The following is a 26,040-nucleotide window of genomic DNA, read 5'->3' as shown; positions in this document are numbered from 1 at the left end:
GAGACCGGCTGGGTGGATGCCGGATCTCTCTGGGGGTGGTGATGAGGGGTATTAGCTCGTGCCTGTTGTTCGGGGTTGTGGGGTGTGGCTGTGATGTATGTATGTATGTATGTATGTCTTAACTCATGTACCTAAAGAAGAGTGGGATGGTTCTGGACTAGGTAAGCTAGACTTAACTAAACTATCAACTATCCCAGGAGCTGAGATCAACAAGATCATATTAAGCTCGCATCTCACTGTGCAGTATGTCATTTACCATATCTTCGTTTTGTTTTTGGGAACAGAAAACCATCAAACATAACCCATAAATCCATCCATGTACTCCGTCCGTCAAACCATGTCCTGTAATTCAAACGGACCCATATCCATCATGACCCATGACCCATGAACAGCTGCCAAAGACAGAATCAATCAGAAAGTCGGCTCCCTTGGATCCTCATCTTCCGTCAAGATCCCCTGAGCCATGAGATCCTCCGGCTGCGGCCGGTTCTGAATCTTCTGGTCGAGATGATCAGCCAACATGTGTTTCTCCAGCTCGCGGGCGTGGGCCTGAAGCGCCGGGGCTGCGTTGATATGCGGGAGGATATTGCCTTTTGTATATTATAGCTGCGTTAGTAGTCGAATCTATAACAATGTGACAAAAGCTAGCTGCGAGAGAAGAAGCGTAGACGAGAAGGTGGGATAATGTCAAGATACGCACGCTCAACCAGTTCCTCGCGATCCGGTCTGTGCTCCAGATGTTTCTTCAGACTATCGGTTGTGCGCTGACGGTCTAGTTCCTGTCTCGCTGCTTGGATAGATCTGTAGGTGATTTGTTAGTGGTACGATGTAAGCAGTATAGGTGGTACAATAAATAAATAGAGTCATGGAAGCGTACGGAGCAACATTGGTGTCAAGGAGGATGTGTCTCTCCTTGAGGTCGTGGGGATCAGGACGGTTCAGGAGATGTTTCTCCAGGGAATTGCGTCGCTCCATGGGCGATGCGGCGAGGGAGGTTTCATCAACGGAGTCAACCATTGTTATTGCTTGCTCGTGGCTGCGATAATTCGTATAGATGTATGGAAGGACTAGCACTGGTATCGTATTGGCAAGGTTTGAGTTCTTGGGGAGGCGATTGGATGGGAGAGTCAAGCCCGGGAAGATACTTACGTATCGGGGGTTTAATTTATTGCTGGGCGACGTAGGTACAGGAACTGTGAAGATGGAGGGTGAAGGAGGGGCAGTCAAGTGACGTTGACATCAATGCGGAGGTGTTGATCCACGGGACCTTAACTGCGGCTATTAATTTGGGCTCATGACCTCATGGCATGGCTCATTAGAGTTTCCTTGTGCACGGTTAGGGTTATCATATCATATCTCATCTCATCTCTCCATGACCACGAGCTAAACACAAGTTTCATTTCTGTCATCTGTTTCTTTTTCTCGTTTTCTTAATAAACAATACCAGAAGCACTACTGAAGCATGCATCGTGCCCATCCCCCTCATACTTCCATAGAGCAATAGCAACAGGTTCAACAAAAATAAGCAAGACAACTCTCATATGTGGGGGTGGTAACTGCTGAGTAATATGTTGAATAGCTAGCTCGTTTACGCATGTCGGGTTGAACAGGTGCGTGGTCCAGGAGCACCCGACATGTGGAAGGACATAAAACAAAAAAGCCCGTTCCTCCATCGTAACGGAAAGCAAGTGTATGAGCAAGAAGACCCGTCTGACCCCAGAACCTGACCTAGAGCCTGATCATCGGTCTCGCACGAGAATGGTTGTATGGATCGAATCAGTGCCGTATCCGACTCGCACTCATCCTTCATATCCGTGCAATCCATATAGGACCCATTCGCCTCATCCATCAAGTCACAGTCTGAACTGACATCGACCAGTAGGCAGTCCGGGAACGGAAGATGATTCCTGCTTCGAATAACAACCACAGTGGTCTCTGTTGGAAATTGCAAACAAATGCCCCGTCGGCATCACAGTCAACGGGGCTCTGCCGTCCGCTCAAGGAACCCAGAGTTTCCCACGGCCTCGGCTGTTGCCACGAGTTGGTCCGCGAGGCGCCCCTCGACGACCGCTGCTGTAGTTCCGAGACGCTCCTGCCATGCCACGCGCAGCCCCGGATTGTGTACTAAGATCAATCGTGGGCTGCTGCTTCGTTGTGGTGGGCAAGGACCGACTGAAAGAGTTGGGGTCGATGGGCTGAGTAGGAATCTCCATCGTACTCTCCACAGGCGGCGCCACGGTCTTAGCGGCGGCGGGTTTCCGATTGCCTCCACCACGCGAACCTCCTCGCGAGGTTGGTTTCCCGCGACCCCGAGGAACAAAGACTAGTTCATCTTCGTCGCTTTCGTCGTCGTAGGAAAGCAGTGACTTCGGTTCGGTCGTGTGGGTTTGGGTTTTCTCCACATATTTGCAGCGATTCTTGTATTCCCGTTCTTCATACTGAATGGAGGTCCGCAGCTGGTGGATGTTCTTAACGCCAATGCCAAACTTCTGGGCCCAAATCTGTGTGGAGCGGTCGTTCGTAATAAGGATACAACTTTTAGCCGCATTGGACGCATCCGGGCCGCTGTGCAGGCGCCACAGCAACGCACTGAGGAGCGGTCGGAGCACCAAGGGAACCGTGGGGATGGTGGAGCCAGAAGCAGATCGCTTATGTCCGTTCGTCTGCTTTACTTTAAGGTTGTTCGTTCCGTTTCCATTCTCAACCACATGAGAGTTGGCACATTCGGGACTTGTACGGGAACTTCTTGACGAAGGTGGCGATGCGGGGGCACTGCGAGTCCCTGCCGAGTTAACCGACGCGGCGTCCGAGTCCTTCTTGAAGTTCAGCTTATTGAGAAGCATTTGCGACAGATCATCCGAGGCTCCGTTTCTCTTGTTGTCTTTTCCTTTAGATCCCTTCTTCTCCGACGGCGTCTCCCGGGCATCGGTTCCATTTGTCGCCTCCGGCTCTTCTTCGAATTCCGGCAGAAAGAACTTTTCCGCATCACTCCAGTTCTCGTACTGCTCCATCGGGCCCTGAAGAGCAACGCGATCGGCCGGAGTACTGTCCTTTCCGGAAGTAACGCGGTCAAGAAAGCGAACAGCCTCGCGGGCGTTGATAGCGACTTGAGACCCGGCTCGTTTCAATGCATGAAGGCGTTCAAGGGCTGAGTGAAGGGATAGTGAGAAAATGTAAGATGTACAGAATGCATGAAAAGAAAAAGGATAGACGTAGAGAGAAAGTATAAAGGGAGATACGTACTGTAAAGAGGAACGACAGGGTGATCGCCCCGTTGGTTGTCCATTTTTTGATTTCGCTGATGTTGGTCGTCAGCGCCGTCTCATCCACGGCACAGTGGAAGACCTTGCGTCCGGTCGACATCGCTTCAGCGGTCGACAAGAAGCAGATCGCGTAGGTAAATCGTAGGGATGATTAAGGCGGCGCAGCTGCCCTACACCGAATGGCTGAATTTAACGAGTGCGACTGAGCCGCCGCGGCGTTAGCGGATGGGTCCTCAGAAGGAGGTTTGGTCTGATGGCGGAGGGATATGAGAATGTGGGGGCAATGGCATTAAGATTAGGTCAATCAAGAGGCACCGAGGACAACCTCAGGCCACTAAGACGCCAGAACAAACAGACCACAAGGTACTTACCGTGGGATCCTGGTTCACAAAGAAGGAACATATGCAGCATTTTGGGGGTCTGACCGAGTCATTCGCGGAAATAATAGGGCCCAGGTAAAGGCTGATTGAAGGGTCATTGAACAGCAGCGGATCAACTGTGATGCCGTGGGAGTGACTCGCCCAACTGACTAAGCGGAACAGTCATCATCTACAAGATTCATCACGTTTCTATATCGATTCGACAGGGAAATTCCATGGCGACAATTGAAAGAAAAGCCCATGAGATGAGAGATTCTGTTCATTTCAATAACTATACTGCGGTAGCGAAGCTCGATAGGATGTCTACTCGGGTTACACTCTATAGGATAATTGACATGCTGTCACCGTAACACAAAAGTCCTCCATAGAAGCAAAGAACGAACGCTATGTCATACAAGGATCAAGGGCCATCTTGATGTGATTTCGCGGTCAAGGCAATAATAGAAGATGCCTAATACCCACCAGCCTAGTTCACTTTTTTGATCAGTCCGTCGGCGGGCTTGACGCGCTGTGCCCATTCACTAAACAAAATACATAGTAAGCGACTGTACTTGACGAGGATAAGGTACTTAGCAAATGGTAAGTAGTACTTACGTCCAGCTTCCATCGTACACCCTCCGAAGGTTGGGATCTCCGTACTCTGCTTCGCCCAAGGCGGTTTCAATAATCGTAGCCGTCACACCAGTGCCGCAAGAGCTGATGATCGATTTGGAGTCGTCAATTTCTTTCTCTTCGAAGATTTTGCGCAGATCAGACTTCGATCGAAAAGTCTTCGTCTCCGGATCCAGTAATTCTTGGAAAGGCAAGCTCTTGGAGCCAGGAATATGGCCTGAGGACAATCCCGGGCGTGGTTCGGGATCCGTTCCCGCCCAGCGGCCGTAAGATCGCGCATCTAAGATCTCGACTTCTTTGGCACCTTCTTTCCTATGCTCTTTGGCAATCTCCTTCAACTCCAAGTACGGAATCACCAGTTTCGAATCGTAATTAGGTACCGGATAGCTGGTCCGTTCCACTTGCTGGGGCTCCCCAGTCTCCGTCGGGTACCCTTCGCGCACCCACAATCGGTAGTTGTCCAGGAGATGAACCCGAGGGTGTCCAAATACTCGTAGGGTCCAGCCGACACGGGGGGCGCTGAAGGTTCCAAGCTCTTCGGTGTCGTAAACCACCACTTCGTCGTCGCGCCGGATGCCAAGCTCGCTCATCGCATCGGCAAATGTCTCCGCGGTAGGAAGCATGTGCGGGTACGGAGATTCTGCATCTTTGACCGCATCCAAGTCAAAGAATCGAGCCTGAGGGATGCGATGTTTCCGGAAAATGTCGATCCCTTTGCGACCTTCCGGATCATTGGGCATAAACCATGCAGCACACAGGGGCACGACACGCGGTGAAGTCGAGATTTTGGTGGGAGGGTTCTTCTTGAGAGCCTCACTGAGCTCCTTAGGAGAGACCAGGTATGAGGAGAAGGAAACCTGGCGGCATTGGGATTGGAGTCGCGCTTGCGAAGGGGCCGACATGGTTGGACGAAGCAGGCGAGTGGGGGAGGGAATCGAATGGCGAAGAGCTGCAAAAGCCATGTTCGCAGCGCGGATTTACTGGGGGGAAATATAGAGGGAATTGAAAGAGGATAATCAATCTTTACATACCGAATCGGCAATAACGACAGATGGTGTGATCTGATCGCGGGCGATAAGAATTTAAATAGGGATGTGTTAATTTATGCAAGTGCACAGTGAGGGGAAAGTCCGGAGTATTCACTTTCTTATTTTATTTTATTTTATTATTATTTTAGGTATTTATCAGGTATGCTAAGTCACTACTAAGTTAGTAGTCACGAATCATTTGGACCTAAAATGCGGAGTCGCCTGTAAACAAATCATTTTCTCCGCCATGTGAAAACCAAAGTGGAAAAAGGTAACAAACCAGAAAAGATCCGTTATCTTGCTTTGGCTCCACATACTACTTTCACCGACCACTTTTCTCTCCCTTCTTTCTCGGAACAAGTTGGTCCACGCCCTCAAAACCAAACCACATCGCGATCGACCATGAAAGTCACTATTAAAGAGTGGAACGGGGTTGCCACTTGGCGTTGGGATATGCCTGCGGATGATGTTTGTGGTATTTGTCGCGTCCAGTTCGATGGGACTTGCCCGACTTGCAAATTTCCCGGTGATGATTGTTCACTACGTAAGTCTCTTAGTTTTATCTGCTAATATATATAAAATGCGGGCTTTCTGATTAACCTCGATGTAATTACAGTGCTGGGCAAGTGTGGACATTCCTTTCATATGGTGCGATAGTGGACCTTGATATTATCATGGATATAGAAACTGATGATTCATCTCTCCAGCATTGTCTCATGACTTGGATCCAACAAGAATCTTCGAAGGGTCTTTGTCCGATGTGTCGTCAAAGTATGCCATCCCCAAATATGGATTCTTGGAGGAAAACTGCTACTAACTATAACCACAGAGTTCGAATGGAAACAAGAAGATGATGAATAAGCCCAAATACCATGCGTCCCGGTAGCCGCGATGGGAGAGGCGTTCGAGCTCGACAGATACGATACCCTTCTTTTAACATTAAATCGCAATTGTTTCTTTTTTTTCTGTACAATACAGACCGTTATCAACATCCCTAGCTTCGGTACAGTCACATGACCCGTTGTTTATCGATAAGGGGGCAGGTGATCAAGCTTCACCTGAGCTTAAAGTGGAAGCCGAGAGCTTACAAGTTCGCATTGCAATCCGCCCAACAAGGCCTTAATGTCCCTCCCCGTCGCCTTCTAATCATGTAGCGCGGTCTATCAGAAATGTCTCTTCCAAAACATACCACATCATCCTCCTTATCGTCTTCGCCCTCCAAACAATCCATCCGGCGGACCACGGAGTCGAACGTCCCTTCACGCCCGGAAAGCACCATTGATCGACCCACCACGGCTCAACAGACTCACGCCTTCTCCCAAGAACAACAAGCTTATGAGCCAATAACAAACGTAACATCGCCACACTCGGAAAATGACGGCCCGCATGAGATATCTGCTTCACATCCGCCCCTTCAACCGTTCTTCACCCTGATTGAAGACGCCAGTACCTCCGAATACTACCACCCAACTGTTCACTATATATTCTCCGATGATGACACAGATATCATGACCGAGGCAGCCTTGCGCTCCTTGGAACCCGAACAAAATACGCATCCTCACGGCGACAAGGGAAACTCCAGGACTACACGTGACCAACACCCGCAGGGTGAAGGAGGAGTGGATGATGAGCTGTCGAATGAGAGAAAGGAATCATTACTTCCGCCTCCGATACCTGGTGTTCGGGATAACTACATCATTCTCGATATGGACGTGCTTGGTCCAGATGATATGCAACACATGAATAGCACCCCCGGGCACGACGTAAGTGTCGGCTCTCCTGGGACCCAATCCTCCGTCCCCCAACAACAGCAGGATTCCCAGAACAACAATCAACATGGTCAAAAATTTGCGGTCACTTCAGCCTACAGCTTGACACCAACATGGCAAGTTCTAAACACCCAGCTAGTGCCCGCCCCGACCTTTGAGAACAACCCTTCCGGCGAGCACTCACCGAACGGTGCCCTGATGTTGAAAATTCAAGGGACAGTCGGCTTACCTATGACTCTACCTGGTAAGGATAAAGAGAAAGACAATAGCACCCAGCGATTGGAGGATATGATGGAGCAATTTTCAAAACGTTTGGGCGAGCTCCGACAAGTCATTGAAGCTGGAGAACAAGCGCACTTGCCGGGAAATGCGGATGAGGAACACATACCAACCGAGCTGCCAAACACGGAGGATACTGCTGTGACAAGCCCCGAGGGTCAGAATCAAGCCTTAACGCAGAACGGGGATGATATGGTCGGCAAAAGCCCATAACCTGAGTCGATATACTCATTGGCGCAAACTGAACCTTAGCCCTTGGCGAGCCGTGCTTCTCATCTAAAGTGTGCAGCCTAGCCTGCTACACGCCAGGATTTGATCAGTAGGCGAATTGAAAGCAAATTACTTCCAGGTCATCAAGATGGTATTTGTAACAAGCTATGTCGTCCAGCCTCCTAGCGTCATTATAATCCCTGCCCTTGTGTCTATAGTAGCACAACGAACAAAGTAGCACCAAAGTAGCTTAATACCCAAAGCCATAATTCAACTATGAAACGCAAACATGAAAATGGTGAGCGGTCGACCCCGTAACAACGCCCGCAGTATTAACAATCTCCGGATGGTGAAACGAAGCCAGTTCCCGTCGCATATCCGGAGTACCTATATCCAGCTGGTCCAGGATCTCGACCACAGCCGAATAAAGGATTTCTCTGTTTCCATCCTCGATCTTAACTGCAAGTCCCACTGCACCGTCTGCTCCAAGTCTTCTGGTATACTCCGAGGCTTGTATGCCGATCCCATAACACCCATCGGCCCCAACCTTTCCAATGAGTGTTCCCCGAAACACCCGCATAAGCACCGTACAGAACCTCCCCTCTCCACCAACAAGCTCAGGGTACCGCGTCATGGCGTTGAAGATTCGCGCCATATCTCTTTCTTTCCCAGAAGCGCTCCCAGCATCCTCAACGGCACTCGCTGCCTCCGCAAATACCGCATAGAACTTCGCCATATTCTGTAACGGAAACGCTGGCGCCGGCAAGTTACACCCATCAATACCCCATAACACACCGTCAGGTGCAGTCTCAAGCCCCGCCAACTCTTCCACTACCTCTCTGACCCTCCGCTGCAGCGGGTTACAGGGCAGATGATAATCTCGAATCTCCGCCCCCAACGCCCTCGCGCCGCCGAGCATACCCGCATGCTTCCCGGAACAGTTATTCGTGATAGCCGTCGGCGTATAATCCCTTCTAATCCACTCCCGATTCACCGTCTCGGATAATGCGGCATGGCCGCCGCAGCGGAGATCCTTTTCCTCCGCGGAAACCTTTCGGAGCATGTCCCGAGCCCGGGAAAGATGTCTCTCCTCGCTATTGTGCGAAGCGCACATGAGAGCAAGGTCGGCCTCATCGAAGTTGAACTTTTCCAGCGCCCCCGTGGAGACGACGGCGAGGGCTTGGGCTGGTTTGGCGGCAGAGCGCAGTAGCGTTATCCGGGACGGATCGCCGACGCTGTAGAGGAGTTTCCCATCGGCAGAGACTATTGCGGCGTGGACTTGATGGCGGTTTTCGGTTATGCCGCTTCGGTCGGTTGTTATGTAGTCTTTTAACTTGCCCATTGTGGTCTGTTTTTGGCTATATTGAGTGCGGGACAACTCAGAGAGAGAAACGATAAAATGATTGGGAAGACGAAAGATTGTGCGTTATTTGTCTGCCAGAGAGATAAACAAGGCGCCTTAGATCTAGAAGACTAGAACATGATCTACCAACGGGAATAGTACTACCAAATATGGTAAGACCTGAGACCCCACCATTAGCTTGTTTTCATTACATGAGATTCGCTATGGGTCCCTCTGGCCCAACTCACGGTGTGTTGGCAGTGATGTGTAAGCTTGCGCTGGGCTAACCAGTGTAGTTACTTGGTTCGACTAAGCACTAGCTAGTCTCTCAACAAAGAGAAAACACTATCTAGTTATGTGACAGTACTGTACCGGTTCTTAAAGAGGCATAAGCACTAGATGAGACTACAAGGCTGCTATTGTGAACAGTTTATCTGGAGCATCCGCCCATTTTTTCAATTCAATTCCGATTTTGAAGCAGTTTCCCACTCTCTCAATCCGCCAACTATGGGTATATAGACGAACGACAATCTAGAGGCAGACTATGCTGGGAAGAACATGGCCGACGATAGCCGGGCGCAGATCCCCGCTCTCGAAACTCTCCTTGGATCGCAGGTACGTCCATTTCTTTGATGCCCTCCGTCATTCAGGATATATCAAACCAACCTCGCTCGAGACCAAACTGGGCAATCGTGTGGTCAACTGGTATCAACGCTAAGGTTCATAGCCACGTTCAAGGCCGGGATCGATGCCTGGTCCAAATTGTGTGAACTTGACTGGGCGTGGGAGACGCTATCGCCGTACTATCAGAAACGATACACTCTACGGTTCCCCGACAAAGCCACTAGGGAGCATATCGGTGTGAGCTGGATGGACCAGAATGTCCACGGGAACCCAGGCCCGATTCATGTCGCCTTTCCTGCTGTACTCCAAGATCGATCGTCTAAGGTTTGGGTCAGTACCTTAAAGCGATTGGATATGGTCTTACTGGTGATCAATTCACTGGCACCTCTCTCGGCGGATACTCTAAACTGGCGGCAGTCGACTAAGACAAGATACAGGCGACTCTCTCCTGCGCCAAGGGCAGGAAGCAGTGCAAAATGCCATGCAGTTGAATGCAATTTCGACGGTTATAGCAAAACCTGAAAAGCCAGGATATACAATGTGCCGCAAAATACGGCTTCCAATCTAGATAGTTGGAAGAAACGGGAAACAGAACAGAGGTCCTGTAGTTCCGAAACAAGTTCCTTCTCAATAAGCACCACATATAAGCTTTACAATGCGTTATCCTTACAAGAATGTACAAGCTCAATCAAAAGCATTGGAATATTGATTAACATGAATATCAGGAACTGTCTTTCCGATATTAACCCAAAACAAGCCAGATAGGTATCATGTGAGTCCCGCCGAGAAAACGCCAAATTGCAAAAGAAGACCTTAAGACTGCCCCAGAGAACAACCCAAAACTTGTGTGAAAACAAGGGCAATGGCCAGTTAAAATAAAAGATTCCCGTACGCCGAGTAAGCTGGTGCAGAGCACCCTTCCCTACACACCTAGTTATCAAGGTGCTTTACCATAACGCCGATGTATCCCAAACGACCAAAGGGTATAAAAGTGGAGAACAGCAACTATAGAAGAAATCGTTTGGCTGAATATCTCAAGGAGCAGGTCGAGCTCTAGTTCGTCGAGCACTTGAAAGCCCAGGTGGAGGGACGTTCTCCCGGCCTTCCATCATTCCAGCCATCTTCTTGGTCAACATGTTTTTCGGCAGTTTGCTGTCAGTAGTTGTCGGATTGGAGCAGCGCCTCTTGGCTGGAGGCTCATCTGAGTCTTCACTTTCTGGGACAATGTCGACATCCGAAGATTTGCCGGCTACGGAAATATTCGATTGCCGCACCGCGGCCCTGTCGCCGGGGCTAGACGCGAGCTGTTTTGCGGCGACGTTTGCATCGACTTCCCTAAGACCTGTGTTGGAAGTGATCCTGGCTGTAGGTGTCTGATTCCCTACCTCATCTTCGGTATCGTTGTAAACAAAGCCCTTAGTAGGGGAGGTTCCTGGAAGGTGGTCTTCGCCATTGAACGGGAGTAGTGTGAGATCCCTTGATGTCCGAATTCCGGATATCAGAGCATCATGCGCCTCAGTCCGAGGAAGATCAGTGGGATACTCGTAATGCCGTTTCTGTGGGGTGGCGCCAGTGACTATATACTCTTGTAGGGGACGACTGTGAACATTGTTGCGCAGCTCTGTGAGAGGCTTGCGGACCTCTTCTGACAAGGGAGAGGTCGCCTCGTGCAGACTCTGCTGCTGCTGAGCGGCGTCCTCTTGCAGTTGGCTCATCCGAGTACCAACACCTTCCATTTGTTCATGAACGAAGGAATAGGATTCACGGACGCTAGACCCCATGTTGTCCAAGCTGGAGATATGGGCATCACGGTATTGGCCATTCTGGGACCGTGCTTTAGCGACGAAATCGTCCAAAGCTTCCATCTGTTTGTCCATATTATTCATCTGAGCATCGACAATACGAACTGTTTCCTCGTGCACGGACTCGGTCGTCTTTTGGATAGAGGCGTTGCGTTGGTCAAATATTTCCCAATCGTTCTGCATCTTAGTCCGAAGTTCATCCCTAGAAGCCGCAACATCCTTGGCAAATTGCTCTGACTTGAAAACCCATTCATCTGTCTGACGATCATGTTGGGTCGTTGCTTGCTCCAGTGCATCGCCCGAAGACGAGATATCTGCTCGTACACCTTCCAATCTTCCTTTTAAGCGACTAACTTGTCTCTGCCGGGATTCCTCCATCAGAGCCTTGAACTGTGAAAGCAAAAGATCTCGCTCCGATTCAGCGGTGGCGTGCTCTTCTTCAACAGCATGTGCCAGATTAGAAGAAGCTCGACGGTTCGCTTCGACGGTCTGGATGTTAGCTTCTTGGACTTCCAGTCGCAACCTATTAATTTCCGTTTTCTGTTCATTAAGATGGCGCACCATCTCCTCGAACAAGGACTTGAAGTCCTTACCAAGAGTGCTGTAGGAGGAATGAAGCTGCTCATGAAGCTCTGTGAATTCGCCAATAACTTCCTTGGATATCCGGGCAGCGGCAGCAGACAGACCGTTCAACCCCTCTCCAACTTTGCGCTTGACCTCTTCACGCAAGTCTTTGATCTCCTCAAGGACCTCATTCATCTGATCGTGAGCGCCGCACGTTTGTGTCTTCGCGTCGCGCTCAGCCTTATCAAATATAGCACTAAAGCTCGACAGCGCTGACTGATTCGATTGGACGTGACTCAGCTCGCTAGAGACATGGTCGTTGATCTTTGCAGCCATAGATTCCAGGAGCTGCGAATGTTGCAGTTGGAAAGCCTCCATTTTTCTATCGACTTCCTCGGTGACAGCTGACACTTCTTTGGCTGACGTTTGCCATGTTTTCATGTTAGATGAGTCTAAATCCGCCTTTCGGTCAAGTTTTGCATGCAACCCATCCACATCTCCAACGGTTCTATCTAATGTCGACAAAAGCCCCGTACCAATGTCGTAAAGCTGGTTTTCGGTGTCTTGATGCGCCTTCCTTAACATTTCCTCTTCTTCTAGCAGTGACCTGGTATTCTTGAGAACAATCTCGGTTTTTTCAAGGACATCATTTGTATCACACAGAGCCAACCGTGTGTCCTCGTTATCCTTCTTCAGGTTATTGAAATTGCTCGTAAGCGTGAACAGCTCCTGGACCTTGTTTCGCAGGTTGGACTCCATTGATTCAATCTTTGCTCGTTGCTCTTCATTAACGATTCTCCGGGATTCATTCTCCATGGTCATTTGCTCGTACGCGTCGACAGTCATATATACGCCGTTTCGGTGTCTTGTGGCAATAAGTTCTCCTTTAAGTTTCTCGATCTCAAAAGCGAACTCTTGAAGAAGTTTATGTTTCGAAGTGAAGTTAATCTGAGGCTTGTTGCGAATGTTCTTGGCTCTAAAGGCATAGTCTAGCGTTGAGATGGTTTCTTCCATGTTGCTCCGAGACGGCGAAACCGTCGCGATAATACATGTTTTCGTGCGCCCACCGAGGGAGTCTTGCAAAAGACGTGTAAGTTTTGATTCTCTGCTACAAGTTAGTAGATGTTGAACATATGTACTCTATATTCATACCTGTATGGGATATGGGGGCTCTTATCGACCAAAGCGTTGATTACTCGGCCCAAAGTCAACAGACTTTTATTGATCAGGCCCGCTTCTGTGGCACGCTTGTTCTCAGCTCCACTGCGCTGTATATTTTCGCTACCAGCCAGGTCAACCAAATTCAGCTTTCCAGAGCTAACATAATCTTCGCCTGCATCGGTTGTCCGCTTCGTATGTACTGTGATAGTGAAGATTGTATGACTGCGAGAGCTCAGGTCGTTGCACTTGGTCGCAGCAACTTGCCGCTTATGGCTACCATGTTGAAGCAGCTTGATGCCGGAAGTGGCGGAGTCAATATACGTTTCTTCAATGCCTTGGACAAGCGTGCTTTGTCCTTTCTTTGACTCGTTCTCGAAAATCTTCAGCTTCTGGGTCTCTTCTGCTGATAGAAGATCTCGAAGTTCTTCGTTGTATAGCTCAATGAAAGAGCATTTCACGGTGCTTTCCGTCTCCTCGAGCTTGTGGAACAGCGAATACAGAACACGTGGAATAATGCCAGCATTGTCGGAAAGGATACCCAGAGTATCGGTCATATCGCCTGACATTGTGTATGTTTTGCCGGTTCCTGTTTGTCCGTACGCAAATATAGTGCAGTTGTATCCAGCGAGCATCTCATTGACAATCGGCAGGACAACATCCTCGTATACTGCGAGCTGGTCGGCGGCGGCGGAAAAGACCTTGTCGAATGTATATGTCTTATTTGAAACGGCATTTGGCCCCATGGATAGTTCCACAGTGTTCCCTCTAACACCTTCAGTTTTGACGACGACACCGCTATTCTCTTTAATTTCCCGATCATTGCGCCCGCGGCAGCGCACCACAACGTGAATGCTGGTGTCTTCGTTTATCCCACGTTCGAGGTCTCTTTCCTTCCTCTTCGCTGTTACGCTAGCAGGTTCAGTGGGTGATTTAATTGCGCGCGATCCACCCGAGGCAGGCATTTTGGACGAAATTGCTGGAGAGCCGGCCCTCTGGGTTGCTGAAGATCCCAATCGCCTGGTTGGTTGGCGTGTGTTTGTTGTCCTCCTTGTAGGGAGACCAGAGGCAGGCCTTTGGGGGCCAGCCATGATGAACAAGTCTCACTGGCAAACTCGCTGCCACAATAACTTAAAAAGGATGAATATACAATTGAATGTATGTGACTGAATATGATGTCCCGCCACTTTGATATGTCCAGGAGAAGTCAGTGACTTCCCGGGAAGGCCCAGAAAGGAAAATGTAAACAAACTAACAACATTCATGCACGTGCCCGCAAGTGGTCTGTGCTCAGGAGTCATGCCGCCATTTCACATGATCTATGCGTTCATCGTCATCCTCCATATTGATATCTCTTCTCTACCACTTAAGCATTTGTTAAGCCATACTTAGTGTATATTCACTTCTAGTGTTGCTATACTTCTTTGGTTGCAGAAATCTATATCCCAAGATACCCACGATCAGCGACGATCAGCCAGTAGTCTATATCCGCCACCTCATGATGAGAACGGATTCCAAGCCACTATGAGTTCCTCGGCCAAATCGTCGACGCAAGCCCAGATCCTTCCGGGGAAAGGGTTGGGATCTATAAGCATGTAGCCATACTCTCTAGCGGCTCTTGAAAGTGACTAACCTTTGTCTACCAGCACTTGGCGCTTCGCTCCATAATGTACTCAGTCGTGTCAAGGCCCATCCCCAGACCTACCCCGCAATAGACATCGCCTACTCCTCTACAGACCCCATTCGAGAGCCGGTAACCCTACAACTACCCTCGAACGGTCTCCGACTGCGCTTCGACGGTCCCGACCAAAGATTACGTCTGATCGAAGTACTCGACTTCACCAAGATCCCCCTAGTGTATAAAAACCAGGAAGTTTTGAAAGGAGGTAAACCGCAGGAACGGGCTGTCTCGCACCAGGGCCCTAGTTTCGGACATATCTACCATCGCCTATTTGGCCTTTCCTATCCGGGCGAATACAGACCTCCGACTAATCAGTCACCATATGGCACATATGTGTTGTCATACCCCGGGGTGGCCTTCTCGTTTCCCCTCCAACACTCGGCTTGGTCAGACCAGTGTGATTTTGTAGCGTTGCTTTCTTCCTCGGCAGCCTTGCCGGCCACTTCTATGGCGATCTTTCAGGGTGACTCCTGGCCCGAAGCTCAGGGGAGATTGTTCACTCAAGAGCAAAAGTATCCTCGAAACCCAGCCCTGGCGGGCAAGAACAGAGAATCTGTGCCAGATGAGATTGAAGAGTTCAATATCCTAGGTGCAGGTAAAATTGAGATCGCTCGGAGATCGTCCCCTACCAGCTACATCACGCTGTCGGAAACCACCCCACAGGATCTTGTGGCAGAGTTTGGCCCGCCCGATGCCATTTATCGTAAACATGATAGGAGGATAACAATCCACCGCGCTGCTGGCGGGGGTGGTGAAGACCATATTCACATGAGTCCGCCTCCAGGTAGAGGAATTGACGTGACTGATACCGATCAGTCGTCGAATAACAGTGGTACCGAAGATTCAGACGAAGAACTGTATCAACCCCATAATTTGGACCCGTCATCGCTACCAACAGAATGTTTCCTGAATTATTTCCATCATGGGTTCGATGCGTTCGTATCTTACCCTACTACCCCTGGGCCTGCGTTTCCAGGATCCGAGCTTCAGGACCCATCGCCTCCGTCTCCTTCCACTCAGCTGGTAGTGACTAAGATTATTCTGCATGGAAATGTGCCAGGATCATATCCGTTCAATCGCCATCGGCGCAGTCGTTGGAAGATAAAGCTGGACTCATCTGGGAATGCAGTCACTTCAGAAACCCGCTACGATGAGATCTCTGAGCGGCTTAGGGAGGTCTGGAAGGGCTCTTACGCGAACCCTGCTGAAGAGCGAGCCTTACAGAGGCCCATGGTACTGAATCGAGGATGGGGTGATAGTCCTGAGAGTAGCGTAGAATTCCTTGGTGGGTGGGAAGAGAGTACAGGTAAAGGTCAGAGGCCTGGACAGGAGAGTCACGATGGAGGTTTAGGGAACACCGAGCTCTTTGGCTTTCCTGGTCTGCTGTTTGAGGTTATGAAGAATAGTGCAGTTAGTTGCTTGACCGTATATTAGTTGCCACATCGGTCAGCACACGGAGTTTGGGAAACTGTATTTATATTAGCTAGTTCGGGGATATTGAGTCTATGCATTTCAAAATCATCAAAGACGCTTCATGAGAAAGATTTCTCTGATCCAGTGTCTTTGTTATTCGTTTTTCTTGCGATATCCAGGGATATTATTGGACAAGTGTTGTAAGATTGGTAACATAAATTACATACTTTACCCCGGGCCGCGGTGAGTTCCGTCTCTAAATCTCCACCGTTTCCTCTCGCACACATAGCTGACCAACTCAGAGGCTGACATGCTTCAGCGGTAGTATGCCGGAATTGTCGCGGTCGCTTACTCGATCGTGGTCGTCGACGCTCAAACTCCCTAAGTCGACGTTCCCTGCACGCGTGACCCCGGCCGATCAAGCAAAATACCTACGACGATGCACTGACGAGCTCTACGCCTGGCAACGCCGTGAAAGACCGGCCGATAAGCCTTTTGTCTTACACGATGGCCCGCCATATGCTAACGGCGAGCTTCATGTCGGGCATGCGCTGAATAAAATCTTGAAGGATCTCATATGCCGAGTACAGTTGGGACTGGGAAAACGAGTGCGATATGTCCCAGGGTGGGATTGCCATGGGTTACCGATTGAGCTGAAGGCACTTGAGGCCCAGAAGGGTCTGAAAGATGCGGGAGGGTCTGTCAGTGCGGCGGTCATACGAAAGGAAGCACGGGCACTGGCAAGACGGACAGTCAAGGAACAGATGAAGGGATTTCGCAGCTTCGCGGTCATGGGCGATTGGGAAAACCATTGGAAGACTATGGATAAGGAATTTGAGAAGAGACAACTAGGCGTATTTCGCGAAATGGTCGATAAGGGCTTGATCTACCGAAGGTTTAAGCCCGTCTATTGGTCACCCTCCACCGGCACAGCGCTCGCAGAAGCGGAATTGGAATACAAAGACGATCATGTTTCTACTGCTGCTTTGGTCAAATTTCCCCTACTTTCGATTCCCTCGCACTTGGCGCAGAACCCGTTGCTACAGGTTAAGGATCTTACTGCTGTTATTTGGACTACCACTCCCTGGACGCTCCCCGCCAATGCCGTAATTGCTGTTCATCCAGATCTGGAATACACGATTGTTCAGTCAGATACCCATGGTCACCTTCTTGTCGCGCAATCCCGGTTACAGTATCTTGAAAACATCCTCAAGGAAGACCTGTCTGTGATCATTCCGTCGGTCCTTGGCTCAGAGCTGGCAGATCGGACAACGTATCGGCCTCTGTTCAAGGGGGCTGATGCAGAGCCACAGCCCATAATTTCTGCTGAATTCGTCACCGCCGACTCTGGAACAGGTCTTGTTCATTGTGCACCAGGCCACGGAATGGAAGACTACGAAGCTTGCCTCTCCCGCGGAATTACTGCATTTGCCCCGGTTGATGATCATGGCCGATTCACCGACAAGGCTATGCCCAGTGACCCTACAAGATTGAGCGGTAAGAGCGTTTTGGATGAAGGTAACGCTGCTGTTCTCGAGTATATTGAAACGCAAGGACATCTTCTTTTGAAGCATCGGTATGAACATAAGTATCCCTATGACTGGCGGTCTAAGCGTCCCATCATTATCAGGGCTACTGAACAATGGTTTGCCGACGTGGCCGACATTCGTGAGAGTGCAGTCAAGGCTTTGGAGGATATCCGTTTTGTTCCAGCTTCCGGAAGACAGCGGCTAGAGAACTTCGTGAAAAATCGAAGCGAATGGTGCATCTCACGTCAGCGTGCTTGGGGTGTGCCTATCCCTGCTCTCTATCATCGGGTCACGGGCGAAGCTGTGCTTACGAAGGATTCTGTTTCGCATATTATGTCTGTCATAGATGAGCGTGGAGTTGACGCTTGGTGGACGGATGATGCAAATGATCCTGCCTGGATTCCAACATCCCTCCAAGAGACATCTGGGCCCGGATACAGACGTGGAACAGATACTATGGACGTATGGTTCGACAGCGGTACTAGCTGGGCTGAGATTGATGAACCGTATCGTGATGGGTACCCAGCCGATGTCTACTCAGAAGGCACTGACCAACATCGCGGCTGGTTTCAGTCAGGCCTTCTCACATTTACAGCTCACCAACTCGCCGCAGGACAGACGGCTACTCGCGCACCGTTCCGAAACCTTATCACTCATGGGTTCACACTGGATGAGGAAGGGCGCAAAATGAGCAAGTCTATTGGTAATGTTTTGCTTCCTCAGACTATCATGGACGGAACCCTTTTGCCTCCTCTCAAGCCAAGGAAGGGGAAGAAAAAACAATCGGAGAATCAAGGACCCGTCTATGATGCTCTCGGTCCTGATGCGCTTCGTATGTGGGTCGCGAGCAGTGATTATACCCGCGACGTGGTAATTGGCAAGCAGGTTCTTCAAACCGTCAATACAAGCTTGCACAAGTACAGAGTGACCTTCAAGCTCCTGCTTGGCGCTCTTTCGGACTTCCGCTTAGACAATCAGGTTCCATATGATCAATTACAGCAAGCCGATCGGATCGCGCTCAAGCATTTGTCCGAGATGATCCTTTCTTGTCAGAAGGCCTGTGAAAACTTCGAATTCTTTAAGGCTGTGAATGCTCTGAACCGCTGGGCTAATCTCGAATTCTCTGCGTTCTACATGGAAGCCATTAAGGATCGACTGTATACCTATGGAGAGAACAGCGCCAGTAGACGCGCTGCGCAGACGACCCTGTTCCATATTTATCGCCATCTTCAAGAAGCACTGGCTCCCATTACTCCCATGCTCGTGGAAGAGACCTGGGAGCACACCCCTGAGGCCATCAAGTCGCAGTGCGAGCATCCTTTGAAGCGTATTGTTTCTGTGCCTGCCTTGGAGTGGCAAAACAACTCCCTTGAGACAGACTACCAGGACCTCGTTGCTGTCCACTCAGTTATTAAGAATGCTCAAGAAACGGCCCGGGGCAGGAAGGAAATGGGTTCATCTCTCCAGTCCTTTGTCCACATTGTTCTTCCTCAGAGCGTCAGCAGCTCTGTATTCCAGCGGTCTTTAACAGAGCTTCCCGATATCTTTGTTGTCTCATCCGTCACACTCGGAACCTCCGGCGAGCCTCTTCCGGCTACCATCGCAGAAGCAGAATGGCAATACAGCGAGGAGTATGAACTTCCCAGTGGAGAAAAGGGCACCGTATATGTCTATACCCCACAAGCTGGCAAATGCCCGCGGTGCTGGCGCTATGTTGTCCCAGAATCGCCGGCTGAGGAGTCTGTTTGTGATCGCTGTGAGGACGTTGTCAGTGAGCTTGACGCATCTGCAGCGGCGAAGGCGGCCGATTCGTTGTAGGCCTAAGTGGCCAGGTCGTGTTTCTAATTTTGTATAATAATAGTGTAGTATATCCCAAAAGGAGAGAATCTCATCTATATTATAATTCCTCGGGTAGTTGATGTCGTATCTTTGTGTAGCCATGGATCGTAATGATACATATATATTTATCGAGATACTGCAAAGCACGTGCAGCGAAGCACATGATCGACATAGCTGTCACTTTCCCCAGTCTATATTTAACAAACAAATCCCAAACCCACATTTGACATCTCCGTGGGTTTGGTTACCGGGGATAAAGCTTGTAGTGTCTTCTTTGACATTTTGACGTCTGTACGGAGTACTCCGAAGCAAATTGATCGATCGGATACTGGAGATCCTCCGCTGAGTAAGCCCCGCAATGACTGACTGACTAACACTCACTAACGAAGGAGCAACCAATAATCTGTCACGATCTCGCCGGGTCTGGAACTTGAACCCTTCCGAAGTCATTGTGTGCCCCAATGGCGACCGTTAGGGTGCTGCAAGACGCACACAGCCTCGCGGTGATATATGTGTACTTGCAGGGGTTTACGGAGGCCTACAGATTCTTCTCCGGATGGATCTAATCAAGTATGCAGAAGTAAACTTTGACGTTGCTAGGGGGTTCCACATCACTACTGTACTGCATATGATTGTTGTCCACGCCAAGTCTCCAGCCTTACGGTCTGGAACTTGGAACTTGGAACAACCGAGGCATTGGCGGACAAGGGTTACTCTCCGAATTTGACAGGCACCCAGGGTACTCCGTACCACTGTAAAAATTGCACGACAGGCATCAATGATGAATGGACGCTCAAATAAAAAAAGGCTTACTGATCGACAAACACGACCCCGTGGCGGCGTCTGTGGTAGATGGCCGTTCGTCGTTCCCTACGTGGATGGCGCTAGTGGTTCACTATTTATACAGATTTGCGTCTATTTTCAGAGCACGTCACCACTTGGAAAGATAGGAGTAAAAAAGAAGAAAAGGGGATATGAGAAGGCTGACGCAACCTAATCTAGAGGCCGTTACGGAGCATACGAAGGCTCCGATCCATCCCTTCATGCTATGAACGTGGCCGTGAACTCTCGGGACTGCACCGGAGGTGCACTCTAGCCGCTCTCCGAGTGGGTCCCTTGGAGATCCACGGTCATGATTTCATCGGCCAAGACACCAACAAGATTTCTTTTCAGCCCGGACACTCGGGATGTGCCACTTCCGAGTCCAAATCCGGAGCTCTCGACTTATCCACCGATAGATTTTGCATAGTCTATGATTCATTCAGATGGATCGGGTCCCTTAGTGCGAATCTTGGTTCAATTTGTGACTTATCCCTGCTTACTAACGGGTTTCCGTTAAGACTATTGGCGAGGATCATTATAGCGCCAAGGTTGTGTCGGATTGGGAGGGTACCATGGAGCTGCCACAGGGGAAGAAGCCACGTTCAGGCACCGAGCATTCGGATCTCGATCTCCCTTCTCTGGATTTCCTACTCGGGTATGGAGGTTTTCGCTCCCGAGCGTTACCCTATTGTGGGGCGCCTCAAAATCTATGAAACCGTCCATAATGAATATAAAGAGTAGGGCAAGGTCGTTGCCATTCTAGGGTCTGTTTGTTTTTATCCCTCGAGTCAACGGAGACACTACAGAATTAATTATATTAACATCAATATTACAACCAATCGGAATAATAGCGATTCAGTGCAACTGAAAAGCGCGGACAATATTTTAAGGTTTACTTCGAGCGAGACCTTCAAAAGTCTTCTGCGTGCCCGGCAAGGATTCCCGCGCCATGGCTTCGCATAAGAAGAGCGAGGACCCCTTGGTCGACAATGACCGACAGGAACGGGAGTGTTACAGCAGTGATTCGACAATGGCATCAGATCAAGCCTCGGAATCTCGGTCTCCCATGGGGTTAATCGACGAGGAGGGAATCGAAACCCTTAATCGCATCGCCACCCAAAGCTCACGTCGTCGGTCGAGCGTCTATCCCCCCAATCTCCCCACGAGAACCTCGACGTTGGCTACGATTTCCGAAAATGACCCAGCCGTTGATCCTCAAGGGCCCTCGTTCGATCTGAACAAGTGGCTGAAGATGGTTCTTCGGGAGTCCGAAAGACAAGGCAGAGAAGGTCACCGAACAGGCATCGTCTTCAAGAATTTCACGGTATCTGGAACCGGAGCAGCACTGCAGCTCCAGGACACAGTATCATCCATGCTATCCGCACCCCTTCGCATCGGCGAGATGATGAGAAATCGACGGTCGCCGCCGAAGCGGATTCTGAATGAGTTCAATGGCTTGTTGGAGAGCGGGGAATTGCTTCTCGTCTTGGGTCGTCCAGGATCCGGATGTAGTACCTTCCTCAAGTCTCTATGTGGAGAGCTCCACGGCCTGTCTTTGAGCAAAGAGAGCGTTATCCATTATGATGGTATAGTTTCCCCTATGCTTGCGGATCTTAGCGTATGCCGCTGACCAGGATGTGACAGGAATCCCTCAGCAACGAATGGTCAAGGAGTTCAAGGGTGAAGTGGTGTACAACCAAGAGGTAAGAACGTCCTGTGGGTTGGATGTTTAGTTAGAGGCTGACCCGAATTATCGTTGCAGGTGGACAAGCACTTTCCTCATTTAACCGTCGGCCAGACGCTCGAATTTGCCGCCCTGGCGAGAACGCCAGCTCAACGAATCCGTGACATGTCCCGCGAAGAGTTCGCTAAGCATATCACCCAGGTAGTCATGGCCATTTTTGGTTTGAGCCACACCTACAATACTAAGGTCGGAAATGACTTCGTCCGCGGAGTATCGGGTGGTGAACGGAAGCGTGTCAGTATCGCGGAGATGGCTTTAGCTCACTCCCCCCTAGCTGCATGGGATAACTCCACCCGAGGCTTGGATTCCGCAACGGCATTGAAGTTTGTGGAGGCACTACGCTTATTTGCCGACCTCACTGGGTCTGCACACGCAGTGGCGATCTACCAGGCTAGTCAGAGCATCTACGACACCTTTGACAAAGTAGTTGTCCTTTATGAGGGACGTCAGATCTACTATGGCCCTGCGAAGTCTGCTAAGTCTTACTTCGAACGACAAGGATGGGAATGCCCTCAGCGACAGACCACTGGAGACTTTTTGACTTCGGTGACCAACCCCAGTGAACGTAAAGCACGTCCGGGCATGGAAAACCAAGTTCCACGCACCGCCGATGACTTTGAAGCGTACTGGCGCAAATCCCCAGAATACCAGAAGCTCATGTCCCAGATTTCCAACTATGAGCAGGAACATCCGCTGGAGGAGGCTGGTGCCGCCCTTGCAACATTTCAGCAGAAGAAGCGCGAGATACAGGCGAAACATACTCGTCCGCAGTCGCCCTATTTGCTTAGTGTGCCCATGCAGATCAAGCTCAATACTAAGCGAGCATACCAACGTGTGTGGAACGATATCTCTTCTACTGTGTCAACTGTTATTAGTCAAATTATCATGGCTCTGATTATCGGATCTGTGTTCTACGGTACCCCGGATGCAACTGCAGGCTTCACTGCCAAAGGTGCCACCTTGTTCTTCGCGGTCTTACTCAACGCTCTTATTGCAATGTCGGAAATCAACAGTCTTTACTCGCAGCGTCCAATTGTGGAAAAACATAACTCATATGCCTTCTATCATCCAGCCACCGAGGCTATTGCTGGCGTGGTTAGCGATATACCGGTCAAGTTCGTCATAGCAGTCGTGTTCAACCTTATCCTCTACTTCATGGCGGGGCTTCACAGAACGGCAGGGCAATTCTTCCTCTACCTGCTGGTCACATTCATCGTGATGTTCGTGATGAGTGCAGTCTTCCGTACGATGGCGGCTATCACCCAAACAGTCTCACAAGCAATGGGGTTGGCAGGTATATTGATCTTGGCTCTGATTGTCTACACGGGATTTGTGCTTCCTGTTCCTTCGATGCATCCTTGGTTCGAATGGATTCATTATCTCAGTAAGTAAATGGAATTCCAAACATTCTATATACGTCACTAACCTCGAATTAGACCCTATCTTTTATGCATTCGAGATCCTAATTGCCAACGAATTTCACGGACATGACTTTATATGCTCGCAATTTATCCCGGCCTACCCTAGCTTGAGTGGTAACTCGTTTGTATGTTCGTCTCCTGGCTCTAAAGCTGGACAGCGTGCTATAAGCGGTGATGATTATATACAGGTGAACTACCAGTATAGCTTCTCGCACGTATGGCGCAACTTCGGCATCTTGATTGCCTTCCTTGTCGGGTTCATGGTGATTTACTTTATTGCCACTGAGTTGAATTCGTCTACCAGCAGCACTGCCGAAGTTTTGGTCTTCCGTCGTGGACATGAGCCAGCATATTTGCGCACCGATTCAAAGAAGCCCGATGCTGAGAACGCAGTGGAACTCAGTGCGATGAAACCAACTACGGAGTCGGGTGAAGGGGATCTGTCTATCATACCACCACAGAAGGACATCTTCACTTGGAGAGACGTTTGCTATGATATCGAGATCAAGGGTGAACCCCGACGGCTATTGGATCATGTTTCTGGATGGGTCAAGCCAGGCACGCTGACTGCTCTCATGGGTGTCAGTGGTGCAGGTAAAACCACTTTGCTGGATGTCTTGGCGCACCGAACTTCCATGGGTGTTATTACAGGTGACATGTTCGTGAATGGCCGGGACCTCGACCAAAGCTTCCAGAGAAGCACCGGCTATGTTCAGCAGCAGGATCTGCATCTTGAAACTGCTACTGTCCGCGAGTCGCTCCGATTCAGCGCTCTCCTTCGTCAACCCCCTAATGTTTCCATCCAGGAAAAGTATGACTATGTGGAGGACGTGATCCGCATGTTGAAGATGGAAGATTTCGCCGAAGCAGTCGTCGGTGTTCCCGGCCAAGGATTGAACGTTGAGCAACGCAAATTGTTGACCATCGGTGTTGAACTGGCTGCGAAGCCTAAGCTCTTGCTCTTCTTGGACGAACCCACTAGGTAAATATTCCACCTTCTGCAGGTATTATCTCTTTTACTAACCTGATTCCAGCGGTCTTGATTCCCAGAGTTCTTGGGCTATTTGCGCATTCCTCCGCAGGCTTGCCGACAGCGGGCAAGCGGTTCTCTGTACCATTCATCAGCCTAGCGCAATTCTTTTCCAGCAGTTCGATCAGCTCCTCTTCCTTGCACGTGGTGGAAAGACGGTCTACTTTGGTCCCATTGGAGAGAACTCTAATACCCTCCTTAACTACTTCGAATCAAACGGGGCACGTAAATGTGCCGATGACGAAACCCGGCCGAGTGGATGCTGGAGATTGTAAACGCTGGCAAGAACTCCCAGGGTGAGAACTGGTTTGATGTCTGGAAGCGAAGCAGCGAGTGTCAAGGCGTTCAGACCGAGATCGATCGGATCCACACGGAACAGCAGGCGAAGACGCAAGCCAGTACCGGAGACAGCGAAGCCGGGAGCACGTCAGAATTTGCCATGCCATTCTGGTTCCAGTTGTACCAGGTTACCTATCGTGTGTTCCAGCAGTACTGGCGTATGCCGGAATACATCGCGTCGAAATGGATGCTGGGAATCCTCTCCGGTCTCTTCATTGGTTTCTCATTCTTCCAGGCGAAGTCTTCCCTCCAGGGGATGCAGACCATCATCTACTCGTTGTTTATGCTGTGCTCCATTTTCTCTTCTCTGGTTCAACAGGTATGTCAAGTGTCAAGCGCTTCCCTCTTGTATATGCCAAAACTAACCCTTATAGGTCATGCCATTGTTCGTGACCCAGCGATCCCTGTATGAAGTCCGCGAAAGACCCAGCAAAACATACTCATGGAAAGCCTTCTTGATCGCCAACATCATCGTCGAGATCCCGTACCAAATCATGATGGGCATCTTAACATACGCCTGTTACTACTACGCAGTTGTCGGAGTCCAAGACTCCGAAAGACAGGGTCTCGTCCTCCTGTTATGTATTCAATTCTTCATCTATGCCAGCACTTTCGCCCACATGGCCATTGCCGCCATGCCCGACACCGAAACAGCTAGTGCTGTGGTGGTTCTTCTATTCGCCATGTCCCTCACGTTCTGCGGTGTCATGCAAACCCCAACCGCACTGCCCGGATTCTGGATCTTCATGTACCGCGTTTCCCCCTTCACCTACTGGGTCTCAGCCATGGCCTCCACCCAGCTCCACGATCGTGTCGTCCAGTGCTCCCCAGCGGAAATGTCTATCTTCGACCCTCCATCGGGCCAGACCTGTGGCGAATACATGTCTTCATTCATGAGCATGGCCGGCGGACAGTTGTCGAACCCCAACGCCACCTCGGACTGCAACTACTGCTCGGTCTCTGTGGCAGACGATTTCCTGTCAAGTGTCAACATCTATTGGAGTGAGCGCTGGCGCAACTTCGGCCTCATGTGGGTTTATATCGTGTTTAACATCTTCCTGGCGACTATGCTCTACTACACGTTCCGTGTTAAGAAGTGGAACCTCAGCGGCTTGAAGGAGCGCTTCTCTAAGAAGAAGTGAGCCAAAACATTACACTATACAACACATATTTTCTTTTCTTCTCAGTATA

The 26,040-nt window shown here is 50.0% G+C and overlaps 8 protein-coding genes across 8 annotated transcripts; 3 read left to right on the top strand and 5 right to left on the bottom strand.

The window, feature by feature from the left end:
* Positions 1–98: 98 nt before the first annotated feature.
* ANOM_007286 (RPEL repeat-containing protein) lies at positions 99–1,191 on the bottom strand (the record flags this gene model as incomplete). Its single annotated transcript, XM_015552542.1, has 3 exons — positions 99–590; positions 701–801; positions 878–1,191. Coding segments are annotated over 3 exons (534 nt in total), but the record flags the coding sequence as incomplete, so codon positions are not given.
* Positions 1,192–1,997: 806 nt separating this feature from the next.
* ANOM_007285 (uncharacterized protein) lies at positions 1,998–3,709 on the bottom strand (the record flags this gene model as incomplete). Its single annotated transcript, XM_015552541.1, has 3 exons — positions 3,635–3,709; positions 3,244–3,465; positions 1,998–3,148 (listed from the first exon to the last, which is right to left on the bottom strand). The coding sequence occupies exons 2-3, from the start codon at positions 3,284–3,286 to the stop codon at positions 1,998–2,000; spliced, it is 1,194 nt and encodes a 397-aa protein (XP_015405138.1). The 5' UTR covers positions 3,287–3,465; positions 3,635–3,709.
* A 198-nt stretch (positions 3,710–3,907) lies between these two features.
* ANOM_007284 (sulfurtransferase) lies at positions 3,908–5,217 on the bottom strand (the record flags this gene model as incomplete). The annotated part of the gene is made up of 2 exons (XM_015552540.1): positions 3,908–4,164; positions 4,238–5,217. The coding sequence occupies 2 exons, from the start codon at positions 5,215–5,217 to the stop codon at positions 4,110–4,112; spliced, it is 1,035 nt and encodes a 344-aa protein (XP_015405137.1). The 3' UTR covers positions 3,908–4,109.
* A 1,235-nt stretch (positions 5,218–6,452) lies between these two features.
* Positions 6,453–7,544, top strand: ANOM_007283 (uncharacterized protein; the record flags this gene model as incomplete). The annotated part of the gene is made up of 1 exon (XM_015552539.1): positions 6,453–7,544. The coding sequence occupies one exon, from the start codon at positions 6,453–6,455 to the stop codon at positions 7,542–7,544; it is 1,092 nt and encodes a 363-aa protein (XP_015405143.1).
* Positions 7,545–7,815: 271 nt separating this feature from the next.
* On the bottom strand, positions 7,816–8,883 carry ANOM_007282 (asparaginase; the record flags this gene model as incomplete). Its single annotated transcript, XM_015552538.1, has 1 exon — positions 7,816–8,883. The coding sequence occupies one exon, from the start codon at positions 8,881–8,883 to the stop codon at positions 7,816–7,818; it is 1,068 nt and encodes a 355-aa protein (XP_015405142.1).
* Positions 8,884–10,541: 1,658 nt separating this feature from the next.
* On the bottom strand, positions 10,542–14,122 carry ANOM_007281 (putative kinesin family protein (BimC); the record flags this gene model as incomplete). The annotated part of the gene is made up of 2 exons (XM_015552537.1): positions 10,542–12,978; positions 13,026–14,122. 2 exons carry the CDS (start codon positions 14,120–14,122, stop codon positions 10,542–10,544), a joined length of 3,534 nt encoding a protein of 1,177 aa, XP_015405141.1.
* A 433-nt stretch (positions 14,123–14,555) lies between these two features.
* Positions 14,556–19,472, top strand: ANOM_007280 (uncharacterized protein; the record flags this gene model as incomplete). The annotated part of the gene is made up of 3 exons (XM_015552536.1): positions 14,556–14,626; positions 14,709–16,122; positions 16,428–19,472. The coding sequence occupies 3 exons, from the start codon at positions 14,556–14,558 to the stop codon at positions 19,470–19,472; spliced, it is 4,530 nt and encodes a 1,509-aa protein (XP_015405140.1).
* A 1,792-nt stretch (positions 19,473–21,264) lies between these two features.
* ANOM_007279 (ATP-binding cassette transporter) lies at positions 21,265–25,991 on the top strand (the record flags this gene model as incomplete). The annotated part of the gene is made up of 7 exons (XM_015552535.1): positions 21,265–21,901; positions 21,960–22,018; positions 22,078–23,443; positions 23,496–24,462; positions 24,515–24,781; positions 24,838–25,168; positions 25,224–25,991. 7 exons carry the CDS (start codon positions 21,265–21,267, stop codon positions 25,989–25,991), a joined length of 4,395 nt encoding a protein of 1,464 aa, XP_015405144.1.
* Positions 25,992–26,040: the final 49 nt, after the last annotated feature.

Source organism: Aspergillus nomiae (genome assembly GCF_001204775.2).
Source record: "Aspergillus nomiae NRRL 13137 chromosome Unknown contig00220, whole genome shotgun sequence".
Classification (NCBI taxonomy): domain Eukaryota; kingdom Fungi; phylum Ascomycota; class Eurotiomycetes; order Eurotiales; family Aspergillaceae; genus Aspergillus; species Aspergillus nomiae.
This window is presented reverse-complemented; position numbering and strand designations above follow the sequence as displayed.